At 32.9% G+C, this 21,459-nt stretch overlaps 6 protein-coding genes across 7 annotated transcripts in view; 3 read left to right on the top strand and 3 right to left on the bottom strand.

Annotated features, from left to right (window-relative positions):
* The first annotated feature begins 29 nt into the window (after positions 1 to 29).
* On the top strand, positions 30 to 2,361 carry LOC107359469 (sodium-dependent glucose transporter 1A-like). Its single transcript, XM_015925944.3, has 4 exons — positions 30 to 453; positions 773 to 931; positions 1,012 to 1,470; positions 1,552 to 2,361. Exons 1-4 carry the CDS (start codon positions 246 to 248, stop codon positions 2,100 to 2,102), a joined length of 1,377 nt encoding a protein of 458 aa, XP_015781430.2. The 5' UTR covers positions 30 to 245; the 3' UTR covers positions 2,103 to 2,361.
* LOC107359465 (uncharacterized) overlaps positions 2,103 to 21,459 on the bottom strand; it is a 42,274-nt gene continuing 22,917 nt past the window's right edge. Inside the window, exons 1-7 of one of the 2 annotated variants that reach the window (XM_015925941.3) lie at positions 6,973 to 7,180; positions 5,717 to 6,259; positions 3,753 to 5,628; positions 3,126 to 3,360; positions 2,532 to 3,048; positions 2,378 to 2,434; positions 2,103 to 2,321 (exon numbers count right to left, since the gene is read on the bottom strand). In XM_015925941.3, coding sequence (XP_015781427.1) covers positions 2,243 to 2,321; positions 2,378 to 2,434; positions 2,532 to 3,048; positions 3,126 to 3,360; positions 3,753 to 5,628; positions 5,717 to 6,237 — 3,285 coding nt within the window. In that variant the 5' untranslated portion in view covers positions 6,238 to 6,259; positions 6,973 to 7,180 and the 3' untranslated portion in view covers positions 2,103 to 2,242. Of the gene's footprint in view, positions 2,322 to 2,377; positions 2,435 to 2,531; positions 3,049 to 3,125; positions 3,361 to 3,752; positions 5,629 to 5,716; positions 6,260 to 6,972; positions 7,181 to 21,459 lie in introns of those variants that run through there. The other variant, XM_015925938.3, reaches the window with a different exon arrangement.
* Positions 8,428 to 10,661, bottom strand: LOC107359470 (uncharacterized). Its single transcript, XM_015925946.3, has 8 exons — positions 10,520 to 10,661; positions 10,292 to 10,348; positions 10,061 to 10,188; positions 9,847 to 9,927; positions 9,732 to 9,788; positions 9,587 to 9,656; positions 9,105 to 9,524; positions 8,428 to 9,014 (listed from the first exon to the last, which is right to left on the bottom strand). The coding sequence occupies exons 1-8, from the start codon at positions 10,589 to 10,591 to the stop codon at positions 8,901 to 8,903; spliced, it is 999 nt and encodes a 332-aa protein (XP_015781432.1). The 5' UTR covers positions 10,592 to 10,661; the 3' UTR covers positions 8,428 to 8,900.
* LOC107359475 (uncharacterized) lies at positions 10,736 to 11,778 on the top strand. The gene is made up of 3 exons (XM_089267470.1): positions 10,736 to 10,889; positions 10,981 to 11,157; positions 11,220 to 11,778. Exons 2-3 carry the CDS (start codon positions 11,091 to 11,093, stop codon positions 11,564 to 11,566), a joined length of 414 nt encoding a protein of 137 aa, XP_089123596.1. The 5' UTR covers positions 10,736 to 10,889; positions 10,981 to 11,090; the 3' UTR covers positions 11,567 to 11,778.
* Positions 12,094 to 13,708, top strand: LOC107359473 (E3 ubiquitin-protein ligase COP1-like). The gene is given in 3 exon segments (XM_015925949.3): positions 12,094 to 13,307; positions 13,378 to 13,482; positions 13,544 to 13,708. Coding segments are annotated over 3 exon segments (804 nt in total). The 5' UTR covers positions 12,094 to 12,626; the 3' UTR covers positions 13,562 to 13,708.
* Positions 17,680 to 19,694, bottom strand: LOC107359468 (uncharacterized). Its single transcript, XM_015925943.3, has 2 exons — positions 18,454 to 19,694; positions 17,680 to 18,269 (listed from the first exon to the last, which is right to left on the bottom strand). The coding sequence occupies exons 1-2, from the start codon at positions 19,605 to 19,607 to the stop codon at positions 18,005 to 18,007; spliced, it is 1,419 nt and encodes a 472-aa protein (XP_015781429.2). The 5' UTR covers positions 19,608 to 19,694; the 3' UTR covers positions 17,680 to 18,004.

The following is a 21,459-nucleotide window of genomic DNA, read 5'->3' as shown; positions in this document are numbered from 1 at the left end:
CGCCACTTTCTAAATCTTCAATGAACATATTTCGTTTCAAATGTACAAGTCAAGTCAACAGACAAAACTCTGAACTTTTTTATTGCGGTTCAACTAAAATGCAGTTGCAAACTCTATTCACACCCTTGTTAATCATCTACTAAATCACAATCACCAACCACAGTACCTACAAGTGTCTAGTTCATTCATGAATTCACATGTGAATTTCCATTGTTATCTGTTGAAAGTGCCAAGAAAAAGTGAAAATGAAGTTATTCGAATTCATAAAAGTCCATAAATACAAAATATTCAAATCAATGTTAACGTACATAACCTTTGCTGGTTTGGGTGGAACCAATACTTTAGTTGGAAGCTCATTACTCGACCTGCAAATTCGTGTTCAACGATCTTTTGATGCTACTTCCAAGCTTGTTCAGGCCCGTTCCGTTGGATATATCATTGGAGCTTCTGCGTGTGAGTTAATTTATTTAAATGATGAAAATGAAACAATTTGATACAAACTCGGAAGACAGTAAAGTGGTTAATTGTAACACAAACCTTATCGATTGATGATTATCTTGATGCTCTTGATGATTTATGAAAGAAGAAAACAATATTAATCAAGTTTCTATTGAGCAATCACTGTTATAATCTTGATATCAAACAGTTCAGTGCTAAATTGAAGCACCCAGAATTGATAGATTGATAAATCATGCCATGTTTCGATTGAGAACTGTTTAACTTCAAAGTGTTAACCAATTGTTATAACTTAAGTTTTGACTTCCCTTGAAAGGTGGCCTTCTCGGTGAACGTATCAATGACTACCTGGCTCTTTCACTGGCTGATTTGGTTGCTGGCCTTTTCCTCATCATTGCACCTTGGTTTGCCATACTTGAAGTCATCATTTCTTGTATCGTAGTCTCTGGTTTTGCTCAAGGAATTTTGGACATTTGTAAGAGCGAAAAGCTTTCTTTCACCTTTTTTGAATAACTTTATACTATTGATTTGAGTATAATTTTTTTATGCTGACAGATTGTAATGTGATAATATTGAGGATTTGGGGTGCAAAAGGAATCAATTGGCTTCAAGTTTTACACATGTGTTATGGTGTTGGGGCTTTAATTACACCGATTTTCACCAGACCCTTTCTCCTTCCAAATACCGGCCAGTTGAGGGGTTTAGAGTCAACAAACGCAACTTTCATTGGCAATGATACCGTTTCAGATGACAACAAATACATTGGTGGCTACCCACCAGATCAGGTTAAAGTTCAATATTCATTTCTAATTTTAGGCGGTATATTGGTCCTCGTTTCAGTTCCAGTCTTTTTCTGTTATCTCTATGAAAGAAATCTGAAAGCTGGAAAAGATGAAGATGAAGACAAAGAAGTTGATGGAAATGCCGTTAAAACAAGCAAAATTAAAAAGGTTATTGCTATCGTTATGGTTGCAATCCTGGCAAACTTAACTTTTGGTTCAGAAGCAGCAATCGGTAAGTTTATTTCAATGAAATGTGATTTGTTTAATATTTGAAATTTAACTGACCTGATCTGTGTTTCCCGTCTATTTCCAGGCAACTTATGTACTGCATTTGCTGTCAAGGCTGATCTTAAAATGGAAAAGCAAATTGCAGTTCTTTTGGCTACAGTCTATTGGTCCACCTTTTCATTTTACCGTCTAATTTTCATTCCACTTACCTTGTTAATTAAAGAGAGTCGACTTTTTCATTTCAATTTACTTATAATACTTGGAGGTGTTGTCGCTCTGGTACCGAATGCTGCTTCCAAAGCCATTTATGCATGGATTGCCTTTGTTATGCTTGGAATCGGTTATTCACCAGTTTTTTCAATATCTTTTGCTTCATTGGAAAAATATTTTCACATGTCAAACTCAATTACATCTTTTATTCTGGTTTGTGGTACTTTAGGTGAAACGATTCACACTGCCATTTTATCTGTCTACATTGACAGACATCCTATCATTTTTGTCTACTACATAGGTTCCATGTCGTTGGTTTATGTAGCAATTAGTGCCATATTACCTTACTATTTGCGGAAAATTGCTACAAAACGAGTTGAAAATTCAATCAGAAAAAAAGAAGATGTAGAAATGGAAAAATATTGATTGTGAAAAAGAAACTGAGTTTATTTGATTGATTTGAGCTTAAATCAAGCAATATAATTATCAACAAACTTGACTTAAGTCCATAAGTCAATCATTTCTTTAAATTGATTGCCTTTTCTAGCCACTTTTTGTAAATGTACTTATAAAAGATCCCAATCGATGACAAATGGTTCTCCGTCCAGATTAAATAGGTTTATTTTGTAGCGACCTTCCATGTCCCTGTTTAAAAATAAAACATTAGATTTGTAATCTTGACAAAGGCTCAGTTTACTTACTTGTCAACAAATTGAACCCTAAACCTTTTATGGAGAACCAAATCACTGAAATCATTCCTGTTGCGAGAAGATATTGGAAAGCATAATGTATTAGGAAGAATAGCATGAAATATAAACATCAGTTAAAAATTTGTGCTGATTTTTAGATTCTTACATGACTTGGTCAGTAATAGATATTCCTTGGGGAACATCGACAGCACAGTGAACAGCGGCTGGAGGTAATGTTGCGAATTTTGGTTTCAATGAAAGGACTTCTCTTCTATCAACCATCAACTCAACTCCTGTGTCGATATTCATGATATGGAGTTCATCCTCATCGTAGCTCATGTCTATCACTCTTCCACGGAAGAAGACAGAATCACTTCTAGCAGCAACAAGACTTCCAATCGCTGGATAAATTAAGAAATTTTCCTTGTTTTCTGCTCTTCGGTAGAAGTCAGTCATTTCTTTGGTTAAGTTGAGGTAATTTTCCAATGTTGGATCGATGAAGTCATAATGAGCACCTACTCTCGACTCAAAATTCTGTTCAAGAAATATGTCCTCAGTAGGTTTAACATAAAGGGAATATGGGCTTAAACATTCAGTTACAATCGCTTTCAAGCTCATGCCTACTTTGACGAGCTCTGATTGAAAAGTGTCGATAAGCACTTCTTCAGTGTCCAAGGAATCCACTGAAAATAAAAATGAACAAAATAATGAACAATTAGCTAATTTTAATAATACTTGAATTGAATTTCAGATAACTTACTTTGATCATTTTTCAAGTGTTTATAAACACAGCTTTCACCATATTTGCAATAACCGCTCAAAAAATGTTGACAAACTTTATCCAAATCTCCACTCTTGTATCCTAAAATTGCTGTTCCAGTATCCGAAGGGTCAAATGCATAAGTATTTGTCAAAGCCCTATGGTCTTCTTTCATTGGATCCCAATCATCAGGAATCTCTTCCTCGATTGCACTCATTGATGATGAACGTTTAACCTAAAAAAATAAAAAATGAAAATAGTAACTTGTGATAGACTTTGATTAAACCGAAGGTAGTGCAATAACTTATTAAACTAGTAGTTTTATTTTAAAATTAGCTTTTATTTGTATAAGTTTGGCAAACTAGGGTTGAAATTAAGGATCAGAGCATGGTTAATATAATTTTAAATAGTTTAAATTATTAAAATTATTAAGTTTACAATAGATGGATCAATTTTTGGCTATTTTTTACAGATAAAAGTATTAAGCATTATTAAAGGTCGACTAATTCAAAGTATATCGTTAAAATGCAAATCTAATGAAACATGCTAAATCATGCTGACCATAGTTTGAAAGGAGTGATAGACCATAGATTTGTAGTTGCATGCTCAACAAATCAAAATACTCACTGAGGTAAAGTCAATTGAATTTGATTTGACTTGTGAGCAAGTTGCAACAGGAAATTTATTCGAATGTATTTCTGGAGTTTCTTCGATCGATTGAGCATCAGCTTCTAATACCCAATCCATTGAGTCGGTAAGGGCATAAGAAGCTTTTACTAAGGCAGCGTTAACTAAAATATCTTTACCCTGACCTAAAGCTGAATCACTAAACCATAAAAAAACTGAAAGAGGTTCTTCATAATTATTTTTACTGGGCCGTTCTGTAACATAGACTGTGACCATTTGTTCAATCTTTATTCCGGTCAAATCTTCAAAGTATCTTAAACATTCAATAGACCATCCTTCAGATGGAGGGTAAATATGCGACAACCGGCAACGGACAGCATAGGCTGGAATGTTGATTAAGTCGATAGGAAGAGGCTTTAAATCGCCAATAACTATGACTTCTTCTGTACCATAATCGATATATTTAACTAAAATTTTTCGAGATCTAATATCTTCTGGAGCTTCTGAATCTTCTTCTAAATCTTCTTCTGAATGTATCAAATCAATAACCCTAACTCGACACCATTCATTATCAGTTGGATAAATGGCAGCCCAACATGAATCAATGAGCAAATTTGGATCATCAGGCAAATCAAAATCATCAGATTGAATGATAGCAAAATGATTGGACAATTGTTCTTGAATATCATCCAATTGATTAGAGTCATCATTAGATAGATGAATGTAAAATTCACTTGGATCGACTAGAGCTGAAACCACGCAGAAATGATATTCAGCCAGTGGGAGTGAAGGAGGTGGAATTGAATAAAGATGACAGCCATTTTCAAGAATAGTAATAAGATGAGAAATCGGACAATATTCTGGTTGATCAAATTCATCGCACTCTTCTTCGTACAATTCCTCTTCTTCTCCTTCTTCTCCTTCAGCCTCTTCTTCCTCTTCTTCCACTTCCCCTTCTCCTTCTTCATTCGTCTCCAAATATTCTTGAACAACTTTATCATCATGATCACTGTATTCATTTTCATCAGCATTTATATAATTTTCATTGGTATAATTATTGGAATCGATAATATTTGTCAACTCTTCACATTCACCAGACTTCACTTTGTTTAAATTACTTTGAATAGTTACATCTTTATTGACGATGCTGCCTTCTAATTCAACAGGATAGAAGTCTTGATCTTGATCATCAACAAAATTATCATTTTCAGCATCGCGATCAACACCAATTTTATCAACCCAATTATCATTAACAACATGATTAATACTCGATGCACTTACTTTTCTTGGGTCTTCATCGGTTTCTTCCTGTTCGTAAGCTTCATTCAACTTTTCTTCAATTGATAGGTTTTCGGTCAATGAGTAAAATGATCCATCAGAAAGCGAATTGGATTTGTTCAGATTTAGATGTTTCTCAGCGTTTAATTGGAGCATCTTTTCGGCAATGGCAATGCAAGCTTCTTTCGTTTCAAAATCACCAATAAGTGGATGAATACAGATGCATCCTGGAACACCAGTAATATCACAAAGCTTGTGCTGACTTAAACCGTACCAATGAGAATGGAAAGGAATACGAAGCTCACTTAACGAATAGCTAACAGGCACACAGGATAATCTCCAAATCCCAGAGACATCATACAAAATGGCAAACTTAATCTGCCCTTCAATATTTAACTCTCTTTCAATGTTAATCAAATGCTCGATCCATGGCATTTCTCCAGATTGGCTTAAATCAATTATGGCTCCCGAAGAATGTACCTTTTTACAGTTTAGTAAAGCTTCTTCGACAAAAGTCTTTGCTGGTAACCAAATATTGCCATAGTACTTCGTTATATCTTCAAATTCGCTACCAACAAGAATGATGGCTTGTATGAACCTTAGGAAAAAAGAAACGGTAAAGTATCGATCAATTATTGACTTTAAAGGCACAACTAAATAACAGGAAAAACTATTAAATCGCTTACCTTTCAGCGAGATCATTTTCGGTATCATCTAATGAATTTGTTGATCTTAAGCGGTTGATACGAGACGTCAAATCGGTACCAATCTTAAAGTTAGGTTCTCCTTCACAAATGGCAGTACGATTGGCCATGGCGTCAATTTCTTGGACAAAATTTTCATAAATCACATCAAAAAGGGCTTCAACTTCATCCTTAAAACACGGTTCGGTTAGACCAAGAATCTTTGCAATGACATCCCTTCCATAATGATGATAAACAAGTCCAGCACAGCTTAATTTTATTTTGAACGGCTTACTTGGGTCCAATGATTTTAAAGTTAAATCAAGATGATGGTGGTCATAGCGTTGCTTATTATGGTCATAAACTGATCCAACACCAATCACAAAATCACTTTTACCAATAATAGCAGAATCTTGTGTCCTTATTATATTTGGTTTAACATGAAGCAGCTTTTTAATCAAATAACAGGCAAAAACTTGGTCACAATGAAAATCACCATCGTAGGTACAAACTGTATGAGCCATTTTTGAAAAAAAACTCGAAAAACTGAAATAAACAACAAAATAAAAGAAGAGCACAAATTATAAACTTAACGCAAAAACAGTAAAAAGATGAGTGAGGAAGGCAAAAATAAAGCAAACATAAAATTTGGATAAGTCATTTTAACCAATGACCAGGAAGATAAACTTGATAAGTTAAGCTATTGAGCATTGATGTGTATTTAATAACAAAGAAAATAAATGCTAGGAATTGGTTCAGATAATGATAAAAATTATTTGTTTGGCTGTGATACTCTTGAGTGAAGGTCAATTGTTTTGTGGGAAAAGGATGGCAGAAGTAGATTAAATGAAATGCTAGTCTATTTTAAGTATTGTCAACTTTCCAAGTAATTTAACCAAGTTTCATTTTTTTCAATACATGTATCAGTCACTTAAGGAGAATTGACTCACATTTCCTACTCCATTGAAATTTTTAAAAAATTATCACATTAATGCTTATTTATTTAACTGATACATTGACCAACAAAACTTGATATAATCAATAATTAAGTCCTAGATGTATCGAAATCGCGGAAAAACGCTTTTTTCAAATGTATAGCAAAAGTAAAAGGTGTTACTATAGTCTTAGAGTGAGAGTAAAGAGATGGCATCAAAATAATGCATCGATACGGTAATGTGATTTAAGAAGCTCCTTTGGTAAAACAACTCATAATAACACTGTACATTAACAGTAAATGGTAAACAAATTAAATTACATACCTTTTAATTGGGATAAAGATGACAAAAGTTTATTCCTTTACTCTGAGTATAACAGATTTATGGTTGGTTCAAAGATATGAAATTTAGCGAAAAAATTGGTTTGGATGCATTTGGACACTTAAATAAACAGTTGTGAAAATTTATCTTAAGATACTAATCCGAGAATAGTTTTTTCAAAATTTGACTAACAATTGTAAGAATTGACCGGGGACTTTTGTGAAATTTAATATTGACGATCATCAATATTTAGTAAAAGAACATTTTATTGCGATTTTAATACTTCCATCTCGATTAGAAAAAGATGAGTGATTCTGATCGAATTTTTGTTCTGATGTTTTTAAATGAAAGGATTAAAAGTGATGGCCTTTCACTTGTTGTTCATGATCATTAATATTAAATTTTGTAAAAGTCCCTAAAAATGGACTCGATTTAACAATCAAAACCCATATTGTATGACCAACGCGAATCAAATGGATTTAAGGTTAAACAATTAAAGCAGACAAATTATTTAGATTATATTCTGATTTAGATTTTGTTGTTCCTTTTATTGGACATTGATTTGTGAAGATACAATTTTAATAAGATTTTTAACAATAATTATAGATTTCTACTTATTAAAAGTAAAATATAAAGATTTTATGACAAAATTCACGCTTTCTTTCGTTTTAGATGAATAATAAGAGCCAACAATAAGTTCCAACAGAAATAAGAGCGATATTTATTTACTTTCATGCTCATAATAAAGAAACTTGACCGAAATTCGAACATTCTGTCCCGATAGATTATTGCCTGAAAGTCTTACCCTCACACTTGACTCGACTGGTCCACGAAATTGTATAAAGAAGGAAATTTCTTCATGAAAGAAATGCCGAGTATTTTGTGCCATTTCATTCAATTGAATAGCGCGACAAGCTAATTATTTATATACATTTAAGGTAAATTGATATTTCATCCACATACTGATCTAGTAGATTCACTTATAGCAATATATTTCTTTGATCAACATTGAATGAAATAAATTTTTAAAATTAAAAATTTGAATATTCTACCTAAAATAATATTCACAAAATTCAATAAAATTAAAATTGAATCCACTTGCATCGTTAATTCAATGGAGTAATACCAAAAAATAATATGTTTTCAATCGACTATTTATGGACTAGATAAAGTTGATTCGTTAAGCATCTTAATTCCGCACTGTATGAGACTCGCTACTGTAAGTTCAATCAAGGTGATTATAATCGTTGAAAATCAGGTTAAGGTAATATGAAAAATGAATTTTTTTATCATTAGTCTATTAACTACATGTCAATTTAAATGTTGCAAATAGTGAATACTTTCGGAACAATCAATGATTTCTTAACACCACAAGCAGTGCACATAAAATCATTTTGTATTAGGTATTTTTGAATTGCTTAATATTTTGTACTTTTTAGTATAAATACAAATAAACTATTTTTAATTTTTACAACGATCTATAAATCCAATGAATTATCCATTGAATTTCCTTTTATTAAAAACTACCCTCTCAACTCTGATTGGAATGGGAAAAAGAAAAATTAAATACAATTATTAAGGAGCAAAATAACTTAGGAAATGTAAGATTTGCATTTGCAACCATTAGTCTACTAACTGACTTTGCAACTCTTAAATTGGACAAGGAAAATAGTGTTTATCGATGATTTTGGAACAGGACCCAACACTTTTTCATTTCTCTTTTGATACCATTTTTCAACAGTTTTGTAAGAAAGTTTTGCGTTGTATTGGTAACATTATGTATATCAGCTTCATTAATTATTAACATACGAAAAAAACGATAATGAACGCAATTTGTTTTTTCATCAACTAATGGTTCTTTTGTAGATTTTTAAATTAAAACTCCACAACTTTGTTGTTGTCAAGTTTGAGATAACCATAACGTAAAGACCTTAATGTTTCTTATTTACATCTCGATAAGCTACTCTTCGATAAACAAGAGATGCCCATAAATGGCGTTTGTAGTACCATGCAAGTCCAAATAAGCACGTTGAAATAATTGTCCACTGTTAGATGAAACAGAAAGAAACATAAATTAGATAATGAAATAGAGATACCGAGAAGACTGATGAAAAAATTTTAAGAAAAAATCATACCTTGAAGAGGTATTTCTTCCATGATTCTAATTCAGGGGTAGCACAGTATGCCAAGAAGTGAGTAACATCTTTAGCCATTTGACTGGCTGTTGCTGGTGTTCCATCATCATATTCAATTAATCCATTATACAAAGCTTGGGCCATAGCAATTGCGTTACCCTGCATGTACAAATTAAAGTGTTGATTCTCTCCTAGCTCAACTCCTGCAGGTGGATCAGCATAACCTCGAAGTAAACTGAAAACATAATCTTCATCACCCTCTCTTCCTACAGTAATATTCGAAAGATCTGGTGGATAGGCTCCTCCATTAGCGACTCGAGCAGCTTCTTCATTGGGATAAGGACTTGGTATGTAATCCGCCAATTTACCAGGTCTTTGAAACATTTTACCATTGGCATCAGGTCCATCTGTAATCGTGGCCTAATGAAAAATTATTGACAAGATTTAGAACTAGATCACATAATCTTAGTGAAATGAATTACCTCAGCAGCTTCAGCTTTAGCTTCATCTTCCGTCATGAAAAGATCAACGAACTGTCGGTATGCTACAAATCTGTGTGAATTAATGAAAACAAAATTGAGATTAAAATTTGCTAATTATTCAATAATAAACTATTTCATGACTCACCTAAGACTGTGACAAGCGGCGCACACTTGCTTATAGACCTGCCATCCTCGACGTAAGCTATAAAGAAATTAAGCATTAGAATATTGATTTTTGAAGTAACGAAAAATTAATTCACCTGGCAGCATCATAAAGTCCAATTGCCTTATCCAATTCAAGCTTCCGAAATGGAAGAGCAGCCAATAGTTCAGGCTCATGACTGCAATAAAAGATTCAAATAAAAAGATAGATAAATATTTAAGACTAAAATAAACCATCAAAATTAAGAGAGGTCAAAAAGTAACATAAAAATGGCATTTAGCATGACAACACAAATTTTCCACTATTCTTACCGGTGACCCTTATGTGGCCATGGGTATTTCGGTGGATGCAAATTTAAATCAATAGCTTTGACAGATTCATTGAGGGAGTAAGCTAATCCTGCAGCAGCTGTGGTTAAGAAACAGCCAGTGGTTAATAACTGTTGATAGAATAAGATCAAACAAAAAGAATAGAGATAACATAAGTTAAGCAAAGTATTTGTTGGAAATGAATATTGCTGATGGGTCTCATAAGATACTCACAATTTTCTTTCCTTGTGACATTTCACGGAAGCTTGAACTAGTATTAGATAAGTAAACCTTGATAATCAAAATAAAAGTGAAATTCGTGTTAAAAAATATTATTTAAATTGAAACAATCAAAGTAAGGACATAAAAGGTCACAGATAGTAACTGTTTGCATCATATTCATTGAATGAGTGCAATGAGAAATAAGTCAACAAACTGAGGATCAAAACAATCAATACTAACCTTTGGATGGCTATATCCTTTGGCGAAATTACTAAATACAGTCCTTCCGAATTGGCCTAATACAGGAGCCATAATTAAATAGATTCAAAGAATTAAAATTAATGCTCTAAACAAACTAGATCCACCAACATCAATTAAGACAGAATACTCAGGACTAAAGAGCATGCGGAATGGGTACTAAATGGGATCTGATCCCAAGGCTATTCCAAATTCCGCTAAAATCAAATTTCAGCGTTTTGTCAATTTTCTTACTAAATACCGAATTAACTGATTAAATTGACAATCTTAATGATTTAATATCAGTTAAATTTAAATTAATCTTTTGTACCGATGGCATAATTAGATGTCTAGGTCAATCACAAGCAATGAAGTGAGTATACTCTGAGTTTAAGAATTACTGTTTGGAATATGATACGCTTACTAATCTTCCATGTTGGTCTTTCTCAATGTTTTGTAACAAGCTGTTAATGAAATGAATCAAATGATTTGCAACCAATACGGACGAATCAATCAACTGTGAATTACTCAATATCAATATTGTTTTACTAGCGTTCTGAGCACATAACCCACAATGTATTCAATATTTATCTTGATTTTAACAGTCTTTTGTGTCCAATTTATTAGTATTAAAGCATCAGGTAAGATTAAAAAGTTAATTATTTTAAAATAACCGTTGATTAATCAATCGATAATCTTTTAGATACAACTCCATCTTTAGTTGAAAACAAGACAACGACTGGTGATGATTTGAGTTATGATGATTTGGACATTGACCAACAGTCAGCCAATTTACGATCCGAAGCGGCACCAAAATCAGAAACGAGACCCAGAGCTAGGCAATTCAAGAAATTGTTAGTTAAAATTAAAGAGATGCTTGAAGCTATAATTGAATTAGTAAGTTCACAATCAAGAGACTCCAGACTTAACTCAGTTATGAAGCAAAGAGTCAAATTGTTGCAGCGAATCGTAAACCCAAATCAACAACCTCAACTGGTTAACCAAATCAACAACGTTTCAACTGTAAATGTAGCAACAACAACAATTTAAATTTCCTTACAATCTAGTCTCATGAAAATCGACTAATTATTTGATCCATTATCTTGATTTATACTGTTTAATTAAAGTTTACTTGTAATTAATTTGCACTAATAATGTTCTTATTTCATGCTCAATTTGCTCAGCCAAATCAACGTATTCAATCTCTTGATTAAACGTAACTATCATTTTATAAGAGAATAAAATTAATCAATACTTTTTAATTGTCGATTTTGAATCTTTTTTTATTGTTATAAATCGTAAAGGTACAAAAGCTTTTGATATTTGATTCTCAAGTGAAAGAATCTTTACTGACAATGAGTTACATAACAAGTTAACCCACTCATTAAAGTCTAATGATTGATTTTTGATTTACAAGAACAGTTAATTTCATTTAAAAATTTCGCCTGATTTCCTTATTGTCTGATTGTGGTTAAAATTTAGCCGTTAAACTTGATCTGCCAATGAAAATGGAGCAATGATACATTGTACTGATATAAATATCTGTAATAAACAAATCTTAGATCGGATATTTTTCTATGCCTGTGTTTACAAACATCATGCAGTACGGATTAACCAGAAAACGAACCATCTGTATATCATATTGTGAATTTGTTGATTAATTTTATTTTTACAATTGGTTTGTACATTTTAGAATGGACGGGGAACCATCAACGTCAAGCAGTAAACGGTTACGTCTATCAAGTATTCCAGGAGACAATGATAGCCGCTCTACTGATGAAGAACCCAGTTGTTTTGAGGAATCAATGCCCATTCGATTAGACGAGCTTACGTGTCCTATTTGTCATAATATTATTGTTGATGCCCATGTTACTGAATGTGGTCATACTTAAGGTCATAAATGCATCACCAAAAACTCGAAACCTCTAAATTTTGTCTTAAATGTGGTTTTATAGTCCATAAGACTTATCCTAATTTTATGATTGAAAGATTTATAAGAGTGACCAAAAAAAGCAGACACTTTATTCAGACTGGCTGATATAAACAGGAACCATACGGCGTGGTATATTCTAATCTCTCGGAGAAAGCACAAAATCTCGACCCTGATGATATGGCGTTTCTTGTGGAATTGCTACAGAAGAGAAAAAAGAAACTAGAGAAATCTTCAAAAGTCGTCAAATTTGAATTATTTAAAGAATTCCTCACAAGAATACAAATTCGTAAGCCAGAGCCATTAGATAAACTTGCTGATGATTTGAAGATTATAAGGGTGGATTTTTCGACACTTAAACAAATTGAAAGCTCTCTGGTTGCTGAAAAAGAGGACCAACCAGTCCATGATAACACCAGTGTTCACCAGAGGAATCATCATCATAATACTAATGTTTGTGGAGTCAAATTTCATCCTACAAGTCGATACCACTTAGCATTCTGTTCAGCTGGTAATACCGTTTATTATTAAGACTTGAGGAATCCAAGCAAACCGGAATTTATTTTCAAAGGACATCATGACACTGTTTCATATGTTAAATTCATGAGTTCTACCGAGCTTGTCTCGTTATCTACTGACAATACTTGTAAATTATGGAGCGTTGGCAGTAACAAAACATTCGAAAGAACATTCAAAGCTCATTCTAATGTGCATAGATTTGTTGGTTTAGCAACAAATGATGAATATATTTGTTGTGGAAGTGAAAACAATGCACTTTATATTTATTACAAAGGATTTTCCAAGCCAGTATTAACCTACTCTTTTGATTTCGATAGGCCAATTTCTCGTACCGGAATCGAGGTAAATTGATTCTAGTCCATATGGTTTCCCCTAATTTATTATTCTCTTGTGTTTTATCGTTTGTCTCTAGTCGCATTGGTCAAAAAAAAATATCACTCAAAATGCAATAACCGCCGTTTGCTGGAAAAAAGACTCAAATGTTATTTTAGCCGGAAACACTGAAGGATCTGTGAAGGTAATTTCCATCAGCTATGTTATCGATTTTCATAATAATCTAGTTTTTTTGTGTTTTACAGGTTTTGGAAGCTATATAATGCTGATTTGATGTTCAAATTATCGAAGATGTACAGATCACAAGAATATCATGTTGAGAAATCACCAAAACTAAAATGAATCAATTTAGTTTTTTACTGTTTTTTATATCAATACAATCAGTTTGGATATTAATATTTTCAATGATTCGAAGATACGCTATCTCTCATGATTGAAGTATGATGTCATCAGAGGACCATTACCTTGTTTTCGTCCATCAATGAAACACTCGAAAGATTAATACCTGTACGCAATTAAGACGTTTGATATTTTTTAAGCAATTGTTACCAAGGAGACTAACGTATGGGGTGTTGAGAAAGTTTATGCAAGGGGAAAAAATCCCTCAACTGCGTGTAAACAGAAAATTAAATTTTTTCCCCCAAAGTTGTGCATAAACTTTCTCAACACCCCATAAACTGGTTGGATCAAAGTTGGTTTTGATTTTAATGTTTGATTTAGAGAGATGGTGGGTCTTTGAAAATATTGAAATGTGGCTCTTAAAAGAATCTAATCAAATTAATTGTAAAAATGCTAATACATTAAATTTTATACTTGTACTACGTGTTATATTTGGCTATTTTCATTTGTGACGTTGAATTGAAACGCAGTTAGTCTTTTGGCTCGAAAAATTAAAAAATTTTATAGTGCTCGATTCCATTATAATCATCTACATACCAGCATTTACGTAAATCAATTTTTTCAATTGAAAGCTTGAGTAAAGCGCTTCTTTATTTAAATAAATTAGATTTGCATCATAAAATTGGTGGGGGAGGAAATAAACTGTTACCGTGGTGAAGTGTTGAGGGTTTTACTTTAGCTTGATTGCACTGAGGTAATAAGTGGTAACAATGGTTTGTTGGTATACAAGGGATAAAATAGTTTTCAATTGTGCCTTATTAGCAACTGGCTCAGTGACAATATTTGGTGATAAACTAGGTTTCAACCTTCATTTTTGTGAGTGTTCTCAATAAGCAAAAAATTATGTTCAGTGTATTTTGTTTTCCTTGTTACAATAGATGATCTTCAGAATCAAATAAAATAACATTGAATCAACAGCCTATCAATACAGTCAACACCAATTTGTTTTCATCTTAATTTTCCTCTCTCAGCTGATACCTTTGTTTGTTTTTATGATCTTTCCTATCTTCCCTTTCTTTTTTTGACGTAACCCAAATAACTGGAATAACTAAGCCTGTATACATCAGCCTTGTGTTTACATTGTGATAAATGGGTAACGCACAAGGAGCCAGGAGCACTGGTCCTGGTCATACCTTGGATTATGTTTTCAGTTCAGACAGTGGACCATGTCCATTTAAGGTCCCAAAGATCCACAGGACCGTCAGATGTCACGAATACTCTAAATTATCCAAGATGATTGCCTCTGGAGTTGATGTCAATTGTCAAGATCAGGATGGGATGACCCCCTTACATTATGCAGCGGCTCAAGGTGATCTGGTGGCTGTACAATTATTAACCGCTGCTGGTTGTTCCCAAATACCATGTAAATTAAACATCTACCCAATCCATTTAGCTGTTCAAAATGGTAACCAAGAAGTTATTCAAAGGATACTTGATTATGGTGGTAATGTTGACAGTTATGATTCCATGGGAACAACGCCATTAGGATTAGCCATAGAGTTTGATTCACCCCAAGTTGTTTCTTTGTTATTACAACGAAAGGCTTACCTTGACTCGAATTATCTTCTGGAAGCACTTCGTCAAGGTTTACTTGAGATTACTCGAATACTTATCAACTTCAACCCTTCTCTAGTCAATGGTCTTAAACTGGATCGATTCCGTTTCAGTTCAAAATCGAGTGATTGCCTTAAACTTCTCTATTTGATTGGTTATAAATTTGACGACAATTTTGCAACTGTTAACCGATCAGAATTGAGATTCACCTCGTGCCATATTGATTACATTGATCGACAGTATAAAAGTGAAATGATTGCTTTTCACGAATTCCTGGACTGGATGAAAAACCAGGATAAACCAATGAAACTCAAATTGTTAGCGAGAATTGTTTTGATTCGTGCTTGTGGTTCACAAAAAATCAGCGACTTCCTAGACTCTCACCCACCAATACCTCCAACTATACGTGAATTTGTTACGTTGAAATGGTTATTTTGACACACCACCAGTTTAGTGCTTGATCAGTGCAATTCATTGATAGTTTGCTGTTCTCCTGAATCAAAAAAAACAAATTATTTCTATCATAATTTATTAAAGGTAAAAAGTATTACCGTGTAATGCTTTACACATCTGTAAAATAATATAAACATCTAAATGAATACAGATTCCCCATGTAACCTAAAAGGATTATTTTCTGCAAATCTTTGACTTTCTACTGTCATATAAATAAAATTTTGTTGATTGTTTAGGTTGATATAGTTTCTCCAAACACCTTAACAATCCTTTACAAGTGTATAAATTGAACAAAAATCAATTACTTGTTTCTAATAAAACCTGTTAGCATTGAAGCTCGTTGTTTAAACTATTTAATATCATAATTTGCTTTGAATATCAAATATTCCCGATAAAATAATGGAATCGCCACACTAAATCCAAGTATTTGAACAATAGACATTGGCAGATCCAATGAAGTCTCAATCAGTGGATAGACTGGATGCTTCACATCTGTAAGAACACAAATTAAATTCACAAAATCATTAGTTTAGGCCAGTAAATGTAATAGTATTGATATTACCATGCAACATCCACTTCATGCAAATTGAAATTTGAAGTACCGCTTGTAATGGAGTCATTACTAGGTAAAGACTGAGAGTAATGAATGAAGTAACCGGAACTGATGATCCCATAATGGCAAAAAGTGAACTAACAAAGACGGTAAAAGTATCAATAAATGCTTTGAAAGCTGAAACTGAATCAGGAACACAAGTTTTCTGCCTTAAAACATCTCGAAAATATGAATTTAACCCAATTGTCGCCAAATGAAATAACATTTTAAAGCTACTCAAAATCATTAGAATAATTCCATACGAGAGTAAATTATTTGAAGCCCAATCTTCCAGAATAGGATCGATATAAGCTGACATCAATTAAAGGGTTGAAAAATTTAATAAATCACAAATAAACAAATTACTTTAATAAGTAAATACGCAATACGCATATAAGATTGAAAATAATGCGATTCTATGGTAAACTGTCTTGGATTTTACTTTAACAATGCAATCTTTTTGATCAACTTCAATTCAAGGTTTTCACATTTCCTTTTGCTATTTGTTTCAATTAAATTCAAGATGAAATTAATTTATCTGATTGCTATTTTTGGTGTTATTTGTTTCAATTTTGTTTCTATCTCATGTTTACCTTTGGCCATGGACCCAACTGACCTGATGTTTGGTAAAATTGACGAAAGCGATTCTCGTCTTATTGGTCGATTCTTGCATCTCATCAATCTGGTCACAGAAATTTACCAACAGCTTTCTGATGCTATTTCACGCGGTGAATTAATGAAAATCATGACTGACTTTATTAAATTTTTTATATCTTTCAAATTTAATTAATTAAAATGGCTCAATTTGTCAGAAGACCAGTTATTGTAATCATTTTCAAACTCAACAAAATTTCTTTTTGACACATTACAGTTTTGTTTTTTGCCATCAAGTTGGTGTCAGAACTGGAACCATTTGTGTAATTACTCTGATCGGAGGCTTTTGACAAAATTTTTTAGTTTTTCTCATTGAAGATGTTTTTTGTATCAGGAATTGGAGCCTTTTATTGAACTCTGTGGAAGGATTTACTCAGTATTTGAGATCAGTCATGATCGCTGCAGCCTCTAGTAAATATAAAGAAAGCTTCTTCATTTATCTCAGTACCTTAGGATATTAACATGAGCGTTTCTCACATGAAGTAACTAACTATTAATAACTACTAATAACTTAAGAGATGAGATGATAAAAATGTATTGATCCTGATATGAATTGTAATCAAAAGACCGCCAAGAGTTCATCAAGTTCCCTAGAAATGATTATCACTGAACTTGAATTGAACCGAATCAATGATAACATGGCTTAACTATTATATGTTTAAAGGATTATAATGGGATTATGTATCAATTTGTTGATAATCAGAGTTTGAATCAAAATTTGAGTTTTCATTTCAGTTGATTCCAGTGGTGCCATCTAATTTACTAGATAACAAGTTTAATTTTTCATCAATTTTGATCAACATTTATTGCTATCAATATTTGATTAATAAAAATCAATTTTAACAAAGTTAAGTTATATTTACAATGTAATGGAAAAAAGTGATCAACAGGCAAATTTCTGATTATCTGGTAACAAATTTTCCTAATAATCGGGTTAATTGTGGTTTTATGACTTAGAAGTATAATTGGTGATTAGTATTGGGTACGATGAAGGCAAGGCACATTTAAAGCTCATAATTTAAATTAGATTCATGGAAGAGAGTGAAACTGTATTTCAATATTCGGTCATAAGTATTGGTGCTTTAACATAATAAATGGAACCGATTCCCTTTTTACGACCGTAAACCCAATCCATAAGCATGGGTCGTTGAATAAATAAAGCTATTATCATTCCAGAGACAAAAAAGGCAATCATGGCGATAATCATGATTAAGAATCTTTGTATTCTTGTTTCATAGGCAAAATCACCATCACAGGTAAATTGCTCCACATCAATGTCAATAAAGTCTCGTTCATTAAGCTCCTTTGGTTGGTTACACCTAAATTGATGAACAAGAAAGAGAAATGAGTTTACAGGAAAAATTGGAAATGTGAGTTTGATAAGTGAAGGCGATTAACGGTATGCTAATCATTTACAAGGTAAAACATGAACATGGGTTAATTAAATTATCCTTGCCTGACTACATTGCCTTCAATTAATTGTAATTAGTTTTGCAGTCTTACCTAAGACCAGGCTTAAGAAGATGTTGACATTCCCTCAGCCAGCGTAAATCACAGTCACATTGCCATGGATTACCAGTTAAATCAACAGTTTCCAAGGAGCACCACGGTAAAGCCAATTGCGGCAGTTTGGTCAACATGTTATTTCGTAAATTTACTTTTTTCAAACTTGAACAGTTGGGACTTTGATGCATATCGAGAAAGGCATCTGGATCAATACTGATTAACTTCTGATTCTGAGAAATATCAATTTTCTGCAACGAACATAAATACGAGAAAGTGACCTCTTCAATGGTCTTAAGGAATGGCATTCGTTGGATACTTAGATTGGCCAGGTTTGGAAGATGAGGAAATGATCGATGGTTCAATACACGAATCGGGTTTCCATCAATGGATAAAGCTTCCAAACTTGGTATTCCTTGTAAAGCTTCACTTGGCACTGTATCGAAAGAGTTGCCTGAAAGATCAAGCGTTTTCAAAATCATATTGTTGGTCAAAAGGTTGACTGGAATGGATGTTAATTGATTTTCAGATAAATCAAGAACATCAAGGCGCAAATTTTTGTCAAATAAACCAAGCTCGAGATGCCTGAGGAAATTTTTACCAGCATTCAATATTGTCAATGATAACAATGGGGAAAATAGGTCGGTTGGTAGATATGTGAATTTGTTTCCACTTAAATCCAGAACCATTAAATGATCCAAATTTTCAAATAAATTGCTTGGTAAAGATGAGAGGCGATTGTTACTCAAATTCAGGATACTCAGGTTTGGTAAAGCTGAAAAGGAACGCGGTTCAATGGAATCGATTTGATTGTAAGATACATCAAGGTAACGAAGCTCAGACACATTTTCAAATACATGAAGTGAAGTAATATTATTGTAATCAAAATCCAGAGTATATGCTGGCCTTGGTAGTTGAACCTTATTGTAATCAGGAACGGTTGTAAGTCCGATGGCAACACAAACTATTTGCCAGCCTTCTGGTCCATCGGCAAGTATATCTGTTGCTGGAAGACATTGACACTTGTCTGGACAGTCTGGGGGACGAGCAGGGTTGATTGGTGATTGATTAGATGTTTTCACAAGGAACAAGAAAAGGAAACAGTTAAAAATGAACATGAGGGTTACTGTGGTTAATAAGCTGGTAAGCACCATGTTGATGATAATTTGATATTTGTATTTTGATTGAGTTGTTGATTAGGGGAGAAACGTCGATGACACAGTTTTTGTTGATATGTGAAAATGGAGAAGAGCTGTGATAGGAAAAAACAACCACAATTAATTGTAGACCAAGAATCCCGATAATTGCCATTGGAGAGACGATGAGATAGAAGCAAAGAGTAAGGAGGAAGAGAGAGCGATAGATGAACATAAACGACTATTTAATATGTATAACAATAGGTGGCGCAAAAGAAAGAGTCTCTTTCTTTTCTCTTTCTTTTTGGAAAGTACAATATTAATTGTTTAAAATACAATTTTTCAATAATTAAAAAGAAAGAGAAAAGAAAGAGACTCTTTCTTTTGCGCCACCTATTGTTATACATATTAAATAGTCGTTTATGTTCATCTATCGCAGTCTCTTCTACATTACTCTTTGGATAGAAGAAGAAGAAGAAGAAGAAGAAGAAGAAGAAATAAAAGATAAATGAGTGAGAAGAAGATGGTAAAGGGAAAAGGGAGTTGGCGAAGAAGATTCATTATTTCATTTAATTCTTACTGTCACCATCACCACCATCATGATTAGGATTTTTGCTTCTTTCTTTCATTCTTTCCCTTTCTAATTCTGTCTCTTTTATGCTTTCTCTTCAAGCAACAATTTCATTTTTACCACTTCATTATCACTAACAGAATCTGTGATTCTTTTACAAAGCAATAAAGTACACTCAACACAACAACAAAAGTTTGGTCCGACAGTTCATTGTTAAATTTCCATATTTGAGATAATTGGAATACTTTTTCACGATTGATTGGGTCGCGATAAATCACATGATCATGAAAGAAGTGGTAACAATTGAAATCAATTTGAAATTTAATAGAAAAGTGATATTTTTCAAAGTTTAGTCAGTCCTTGACTATTTGAATGAATTGGTACAAGAATTATTTTTTTGTCTTGATGTTTTGTCTCTCAATGTTTTGTTAACAATATGTTAATTAAATGAATCAGATTAAATTCAAACAATACGGACGAATTAATAAACTGTGAATTAATCAATAACAATATCAAGTTCACAATCAAGAGACTCTAGACTTAACTCACAAACTCACTCACTTGTCAATTATGAAACAAAGAGTCAAATTGTTGCAGCGAATTGTAAACCCAAATCAACAACCTCAACTGGTTAACCAGAATAACGTTTCAATTGTAAATATAGCAAAATTTAAATTCCCTTACAATCAATCTAGTTTCTTTTAATGAAAATAACTCGCACTAATAATGCACTTATTTCATTTTCAGTTTGCTTAACCAAAGGTACAAAAGCTTCTGATTGTTTATTTACAAATGAAAGAATCATTAATGAGTTTCAATGCAAGTTAATCCACTCATTAAAGTCTGATGATTGATTTTTTGAAACACAAGAACAGTTTATTGCACTGAAAAATATGCACAAAATAAATTGTCTGATTGTGATTAAACTTGATCAAAATGAATGAGTAGGAATGAGTAGGAATGATACATTGTGCTGATATTAATATCTTTGATAAACAAATAAAGATTAAGGTATAAGATACTGCATCCAAAAAGGCATATTGAGTTTCAGGAATATACTTACTGAATGATTCTGTAGACGACCTGCCTTGGCTTGCTCACAGCGGCCGATACAAACCTAGAGCATGAATGCTGCATCTTATACCTTAATATTTACTCAAATTGCTCGACAAATTGTTGTGATGGAAAATGTTTGATTGGGATTACATGTTTACCTTTGACCATGGACCCAACTGAGCTGATGTTTGGTAAAATTGACGAAAACGATTCTCGTCTAGTTGGTCGATTCTTGCAGCTCAT

This window comes from Tetranychus urticae, chromosome 2, assembly GCF_039701765.1.
Source record: "Tetranychus urticae isolate SD_2017Ah chromosome 2, NJAU_TeUrti_SD_1.0, whole genome shotgun sequence".
In the NCBI taxonomy this organism is placed as follows: domain Eukaryota; kingdom Metazoa; phylum Arthropoda; class Arachnida; order Trombidiformes; family Tetranychidae; genus Tetranychus; species Tetranychus urticae.
The sequence above is the reverse complement of the archived record's forward strand: the minus strand, read 5'-3'. Positions and strand labels throughout refer to the sequence as shown.